Source organism: Notothenia coriiceps, unplaced genomic scaffold (assembly GCF_000735185.1).
Source record: "Notothenia coriiceps isolate Sejong01 unplaced genomic scaffold, NC01 NC01_scaffold00016819, whole genome shotgun sequence".
Classification (NCBI taxonomy): Eukaryota; Metazoa; Chordata; class Actinopteri; order Perciformes; family Nototheniidae; genus Notothenia; species Notothenia coriiceps.
The window spans coordinates 47,752-56,093 of NW_011349520.1; the positions used below are offsets into that span (position 1 = coordinate 47,752).

An 8,342-nucleotide genomic window follows, 5' to 3' on the forward strand; every position below is an offset into this window, starting at 1 on the left:
CACCTTTACCAGCTTTGAGAACACTTTCATGATCAATCATTATAAAACATATCATATATATTATTCTGAAATGGACCAATCTGCACAATGACTACTTTTACTGTCGCTACTTTCACTATATTTTGATGAGAATACTTTTCTACTTTCACTTGAGGAACATTTTGAATGCAGGACTTTTACTGTAACAGAGTATTCCTACACTCTGGTACTTCTACTTTTACTCAAGTACAAGATCTGAGTACTTCTACTCTTACTCAAGTACAAGATCTGAGTACTTCTACTTTTACTCAAGTACAAGATCTGAGTACTTCTACTTTTACTCAAGTACAAGATCTGAGTACTTCTACTTTTACTCAAGTACAAGATCTGAGTACTTCTACTTTTACTCAAGTACAAGATCTGAGTACGTACTTCTACTTTTACTCAAGTACAAGATCTGAGTACTTCTACTTTTACTCAAGTACAAGATCTGAGTACTTCTACTTTTACTCAAGTACAAGATCTGAGTACTTCTACTTTTACTCAAGAACAAGATCTGAGTACTTCTACTTTTACTCAAGAACAAGATCTGAGTACTTCTACTCTTACTCAAGTACAAGATCTGAGTAATTCTCTCACCTAGGCTCACCTGATTTATTATTAAAGAGGCCAGCTATGATTCATACATTTCAGGAGGTGCCGTGTTGAACAACGCTCCTCTGTTGGCGTCTAGACGGTTTTAACACGGGATGCAGAGCGAGATAATCCCAGCTGTGAAATTTGGGGGCTCTGCAGCCGTGACCCAGACGAGACCTGAGGGCCCGTGAACCAAAATCCCCCCCGTCACTCATCCAGACCCCCTAGGGGCTATTAGCTGGATCTTAATATGGCACCTCCAGACTGAAAGGGGGTCTGGCAGTGAAGCTCGCAGCCTGTGAATCTCCCAGCAGCTCACTGAGCGTTTAGGAGAACAATTGATGTTTCATACACATCGTAATTGGAAACAGATTTCCTCCGGAGGCCTGCCAGTCAAACCGAGGGTCTCAGACGTTTTGAAACAGGGTCTTTCAGTGTGAGACCAGGGGCCTGAAACTGCACCGGAGAGTAAGAGAGGAAAATTATTGGGACGTTCAGAACATTTAACTCGTAACCAATGCATGTGATTTCAAATGACATAATCACCTTCCTACCTGAACAGCAATAGCGGGCAATCAGCTCAGGTCTTATAGTTTTATACAAAACATATTTGGAACAAGACACGCAATAGAGTTCTACACTGGAAGAAATGCTGTTCCAAAAACAAACTGTTTTCACTTGAAATAAGTACAACAATCTGCCAATAGACAAGTGCACATGTGCTTGGTAAGATTTCTTGAAATAAGAAGGGATATCTAGATAAATCAGATCTTGTAATTAGCTGGGAGAACTAATGTCAAACTATGTTTTAGCAGAATCAGGAAATGTTGTTACAATATAAGCCCAGATGCTCAAAAGTGTTCTGTTTCCGGATGTTAGTTGGTGATTTTCTAATAAATATACAGAAATATGTGTTTCATCTGAGATACAACTCAAAATAAGATGTTTTGACTTAACAAGATGAAGCATTGTCTAAAAACAAGACCCGATATCTCACTGCAGTGTTACTTCTGAAGTTATCAGGAGTAGAGACATATTCAGACTAGATATTAGACACATATACTTGGCAAGATTTCAAGTTTTTGTAGTGTAGGAGACAGATTGGAAAGCCAGTGTGATGTAGTTAATTTACCACATTTGAATTGTAGTCTTTATCACCTACTTTCAAGTAATAAAAAGGAGAAATTGTCACTTTGTTTGTATTATGTCTAATGTATGATATCATTAACAAAAACTACATTTTTTTATTTATTTCGCTTGTTTGTTAAAGTGGCCATATTATGCTTTTTAGGGTGTTCCCTTTCGTGTAGTGTGTTATACAGAAAAATAAAGAGCTTTACGAACATTAAAGCATGGAGACATGTCACAGTAGAGACATTACTGAGGCTTCCCTGTCTCGCCTACAGCTGGTCCAGAATGCTGCTGCACGCGTCCTTACAAGGACAGGCAGGCGTCAACATATTACGCCTGTACTCGCCTCGTTACACTGGATACCAGTCAATTTTAGAATACTATTTAAAATGTTATTGTTTGCACACAAAGCCCTAAACGGTTTAGCCCCACCACCATGAGCAGATCTTTTAAAACCATACACACCCACACGGTCACTGAGGTCTGCTGACAGACTCCTGCTGGTCGTCCCTAAATCGAGGTTAAAGCAGCGAGGAGACAGAGCCCTTGCAGCTCCAAAAGTATGGAACGAATTGCCCCTCAAAGTTAGACTTGCTCCAACTCTGCCTGTTTTTAAATCTCGTTTAAAACCCACTTCTTTCCGTGGCATTTACAGGGTTTTTATTTTACTAGTGTTTTGTATTGTTTTTACGTCATGTAGGAGAGCGTTTCAGTCTGTGGCTTCTGATCTGGTTTCATTGTCTCTTGTTTTACATTTGTTTCATGTCCTGTCTGTTTTTTATGTATTTATGCTGTTTTTATACAGTTGTTGATGTACAGCACTTTGTTCAACTCATGTAATAAATGTCATAAAGTGTCTCAACAACGCCAGGAAAACACATATTGAACCTTAGGGAGCCTTTGAAGTCCTGACAAGTCTAAAACAAACACATTAGGCGTTTCACACCAAGTACTTTGCCGTACTTCTGATGAACTAACGCAGCGTCCACACGGCGGTGTGCGTTGAAGCTTGCCGGTGAGCTTGTCTGAAACTCGACCAACAACCAATCACATGAATCTCCCGCCCCGGACACACCAGCACGCGGTTTGATTGGCTAGAGTTTGTACTGGCATATGATTTGATTGGCTGACGCTTCCGCCGAAGCTTCAAAAGTTGAACATTGCTCAACTTTTGAAGCTAGCAACGTGAGCAAGGTTATGGCTAGAAAGGATCCGTCTTGTGTATAACTCGCGAGTTTTCAAGTCACGTGGCTGAATGTTTACGTTTGGCAGGCAGCCTTTCAGTTACAATCGTTAACTAACATCAGTGGGCCACAGCAAATGATGGTGAGAAGCTAAACTATCTATTAATTATGTCAATTACAGGGAGTGTGATTGTTGAAATAGGGTGTTAGCGGTCTTGCTGGTGTTCAAAGAAGAATGACAACACTGTAGATCACCAACACTATGCTTTATTTTTTATTCACAGGCAAATCAAAGTTGTCGCAGTAAAAGTCCCAACCAAGATAGCTCCTGGTGCAATACAATGTTCCCTTTCAGTGTTTCACTATTATGTTTGATGTTTGTCTATTAATATTGCTGCTGCATTAATGTGTATGTTGAATCATGTTACTTCTGTAGATGTGTTTCCGAGCCGCTCGGATTACAACGAGAACGTGACGTCATATTTACACAAGACGGATCCTTTCTAGCCATAACCCGCGAGCAAAGCGGAGCAACGCTCCCACAATGCAGTTCAAAGCGAGACGTCTGGGGTGACGTCACGCTTTGCCGAACTGCATTGTGGGAACGCAAATGTTCGGAACTGTATCGGAACTATACTGGGAAAAGTACTCTGGTGTGAAAGCGCCTATAAGGACTAGTAGAGCAGCGTTTTTTATCCAACATGTTCACAAAAGATTCAGAGGACTCAAAGCATCAAACAGAACCACTAAACACATTTTATAATTTACCACAAATTATTGTTATTATTAATTATTTTCTCTGACTAGATATGTTCTTCCCTCCGATCCTCTTCATGTTAAAATGAGCTAACATGTGTTGGAGGTGGGCGAATGTGTGCCATCTGCGCAGAAAAGCATGTTTTCCCGAACATGGAGAGAAGAGGGTTGCCTGTTGTGTTGTCATGGATACGATGGTAGATATTATCTAAGCAGGCTTCGGGCAAAATGAGGAGGATTTTTTGTATCAATCATTACTCCTGCTTTTCATCCCTGGCTCAATATTTCTGCTGTCATCTGCAAAGCCTTTCAGAGCTCATGTGAAGGTGAAAATACTATGGAAACATTGTCGGCTAAAACCCTCCAACAAAAAATACCAAGAGATAAGATGCTTTCTTTAATTGAGAGACATTTATTTAGACATTTTCGGCCCATTCGAGCCACAAAAGCAACGTTATGTTTCACACCAAAATGATATATCCACGTTAAGCCCCTATTTAGCTTTCTGGCTTCAGGGATGAAAACATCATTTTGGGATGAAACTCTGAAATTAGGTACAAAAAGGAAAATAATTGCACAGTATTACGATGATGATGGCATGACAGAGAGATACCTTGTTAACCAGTGAATTTAAAGAGGCACATATTGGAGATGATGAGAGCCACCATCACATCATAGACAGTAGAAAACATGGACGTCGTCTCCGTGAATTCACCCTCAGGTTTCTGAAGAGACCTGCTAATCCAACCTGTCACTCAAACCCTAATAATGCCTCAATTTAAGCTTTAAAACAATCAAATCATCTTTAAAAGTGGATGAGTTATGCAAAAATGTGTCATGAAAAGGGGACATTAGCTATAGAGATCAATACAGATGTTGTACCGCGTTTGTAAATATCTTTATTTTGGCTGTAAAATTGGGCATTTTAACCTATGGACGTTCTAATAACTGCAGTTTTTGGCACTTCAACACGGGCTGATGCCACTACGTTCAGATGCACACAAACTATGCTGCTGAGGTCAATTTTAAGTGTCAAACCCTCCTCACTATCGCTTCAAATTAGTAAAGAAAACTGGTTAGAACGCTCTCTACTCGCGACAAAAATTGGCGATTTACTCAGATGTATTCAACAGAGTCTTTCCGTTGTTGCTGCCGAGACAACCACTGAGCTTTATGCAAATTAAATCCCATCTTATTACATTTTAAGCAACATTTGGAGCCAATGCTATCTTCGTTCATTGGAAAAGAGTTCTCGCTTGGACACAGAAATTAATAAAAACACATTCACTGGTTTGTAAAGTGTGGCAGAAGGAGTTGCATAGTGAGAGCCAGGAACCAATCTAACATTGTTAAGCTATCTGTTGTGCAATAAACATCGACTTTAAATGATACATTAAAGCATTAAAAGCTTGTCTTGATCAAGGAGTTTTAACCAGAGAACTGAATCCAGATGAATATTATCAGACCTTTAAATACACAGCATGTTGTGAATACATTTGTTACACTTATGATTCTGTCGGAAAGAGTAGAAATGAAGACGATGCCAACATGAAAACAGCTGATAATCGTCTACATGCATGTAAACGCTCAGCGAACATGCACTGTAAACATGATGTGATTAGCAAACAGTCAGATTTATTTATTTGTTCCTGCTGGACTGGCACAGTGTTCTCGATCTGTTTGTTAAACCGGACCCCCGCTGAGGAGGACGACAGACAGCACAGATAGAATTAATGAGGGGGAACGCAGGAGGTTCATTCCGTGGTTTTCTACGTGAGAAGCGCCGTTAACATTAACATAATATCAAAAGGCCGGGGATGAAAAGATACGGTTGATTGCTACCCTTTTCGCATTCTGTACTGAGATCCATCTTGCATTGTATTTGAAAACAATGCAAGATCATTTAGTTCGGCTTTAATTCACAATTTGGTGACAAAATGTCGTCTCAGACAGGTAGTCAAGTCCCTGCCAATAAGTAAGGCCGAGTAATGATCGCCAAAACTGTGATAAATAAGAAAAACAGCATTATTCCTGTATTGCAGTGTAGAGATAGCTTGTTCGTATGATAAGGGTAACAGAGAGTTATTTAATTTCCCTGTTTGTCTGCTTTGCTTTGTAGTACCTTTAAACTGTGTTGTCATGAAGGTGTGTGTGGAAAGTCACGTTACTCTAAGTGTAATCTAATCTAGTATAATGAGCTAATGATAAACTCTGATAGCTTCCATCGAATTGAAGTGCTTGTCGTGAACAGAACTCTACCTACTGTTAGTGGAAGCAATGTGGTTGAAATGTGGTTAGTCTATGGAAAGAGAACATGCAGAGAAAACAATGTACACTGAAAGAAATGTCGAATTCTCCGACCATCAATACAAATGAATCTCATTCTTCTAACCGCCTGTGGATCTGCTGACACGGCGGTTCAAAGCGTATTGATAATCTTCTCTTGCCTCTCCGTGTCGCTCCGCTGACTCGACGTAGCAAAGCAGTAAAACACAAAGCAGGTAACAAAGTCTGTGACACAGTGGGAGGTTTATTCCCAAAATAATCACCAACAAAAGAGGTTTTTTTTAAAAGTAGAAGACCTCCAACTGAGTAAACCACAGCCAGGTGTCCTCCCTGCTCCTCTTAACACCAGCATTATAATATGCAAGTGCTTTTGTGCAAACTATGCAGATCGAAATCCGTACTGAGAGCAGTCTAAATTTAAGGGAATACAAAAAACAAACAAAAGTTTTAAAACCAGCATGGGGTTGAAGGGAAGCAGAGAGCGTCCCCTTACTCATGGCCGTCAGTGTGTTCCCGTCACCTCCGATGCCTTTTCGTGTCCTTGTCGTCTCCTCAGTCGCCCACGTCGCTGTCCTGGTCCCCTATGACCCACAGGAAGTGGAAGCTGAGGGCCAGCAGCGCGGTGCCCAGCAAGTCCCCCAGAGCCGTCAGGTAGGGGATGGAGAAGCTGTCGGGGTCTTTGCCGCTGCGCCACATGGAGTGCACCATCCAGTCCGCTATGCACAACAACAGCAACACCTGGGAGAGAGAGGTAAGGTACGTTTATTTAGAAAGAACATTTTCAGGCAATTCAAAGTGCTTCAAATCATCATTAACACTTAATAAGAAGACAACAGAAAGGAACTCAATACATAAACACAATGGAATAACAGATTCAGAAACACCATGCGTAACACAGATACAGAATAGTTTAAAAACAACATAGTAAATACAGTAGGTGCTCAAACAAGTTAAAAGACTTCTGGGTAAGCAGCTGAAAAAAGTAATGTTTTTAGCCTCGACTGTAAAGAACTCAGAGTTGGTGAAGACCTCAGGGTTTCTGGGAGTTTAGGAGGAGGGTTTGACTTTGGATTAAAGATAGAAAGGTGTTTCGAGAAGGGCCGCCATTCATATGCCGTTAATACCTGTGCAATATATACCTGGCTGCTAAATCTTCAGAACTGTTACAGGATGTGTATTTTGTAAATTGTGTCATTTATTTGTATGCATGCTTCTTAGGTAACATTAAGCTGTCTTTGGCTCTTTTCTGCTGTAACAACGTAAATAGGCGCTTTCACACCGGAGTATTTTTCCCAGTATAGTTCCGAAAATGTACGTTCACACCAAAAAAATCCAGAACTAGAACTTAGTTCATCAGAACCTTTTTTACCCCCTTTTCAGTCCCTGCTAGAGAGCAGGACTTTCCTGGGAGAAAAAGGTTCCTATGTCTGATTGGCTGGGCGGATTGCAAACCACGCCCCGTAAAACTCGTAAAAACGTTTTGTGAAGCCGCCATTTTATTTTCCTTGCATTAGCATTATTAGCATTAGCATTAGCCCAGCGCACAAACGCAGAGAGACTAACTTATGGCAACACAAAAGAAAACATGGGAGCGGTGGAGATGAGGAGGTGTCAGCGTTCTGGAGATTTACTCGGAAGGCTTCACTGAAGCCAGTCCCCAACTCCGGGGACTTGGGGTGGCAGTATACGCCGTGAAGTTGTTTGCGGCCTGCCAGTAAACCCAAAGCAGAAGAAGAAGAAGTGACGTCAGCGGCTTAATTTGCCTAATCCTTGAAGTATTATTTGAATTATTTGAAGGATTAAAGTAACGTGTTATGGCAGGAAAGTTCAATCTGGTATATTCATTTTAATGTCACCTCATATATAGAATGTGTGTTAAACTTGTGATTTCTGCATTGAGTGACTTCTGCCTAGCAGATAACAAGAAGAGGCCCCTAGGGTCTCTCTGTTAATTATCAATAGTCCTTGCAATTAACAGGGGAATTCCCGGATACATTTTCAGATAATGCAGTTAAAGTCTTGTAGAATTAATGATTTATCTCCTACACATCCTGCAGGCCTTGAGACTGGGGTCACCCAGCAGTAAATGAGATAAATGTCCTTTTGAGCTTATCAATAAAATGTATTCATTCCCAGTAAGCTGACTTTGGGGTGAAGGGAAGTTCAGGGAAGCCATTAAGCCACAAGAACAATTAACTTCTGTTAAAGATACATGATACGATGTTTGTGTGTTAAAGATGTTTAGGGGGAATGAGTATGTGTCCTGTCAAAGAGTCCTCTGTCATGACTCCAAATCATTGATTGGGGGATCTGCCTGAGGGCAGAGGGACAGAAACACACACACACACACACACATACACTGTGAAGCAA

At 40.8% G+C, this 8,342-nt stretch overlaps 1 protein-coding gene across 1 annotated transcript in view; it reads right to left on the reverse strand.

The window, feature by feature from the left end:
• Positions 1 to 5,629: 5,629 nt before the first annotated feature.
• LOC104949788 (solute carrier family 41 member 2-like) overlaps positions 5,630 to 8,342 on the reverse strand; it is a 14,780-nt gene continuing 12,067 nt past the window's right edge. Inside the window, exon 4 of the mRNA XM_010776193.1 lies at positions 5,630 to 6,710. Within this exon, the coding sequence (XP_010774495.1) occupies positions 6,525 to 6,710 (186 nt within the window). The 3' untranslated portion in view covers positions 5,630 to 6,524. The remainder of the gene's footprint in view (positions 6,711 to 8,342) is intronic.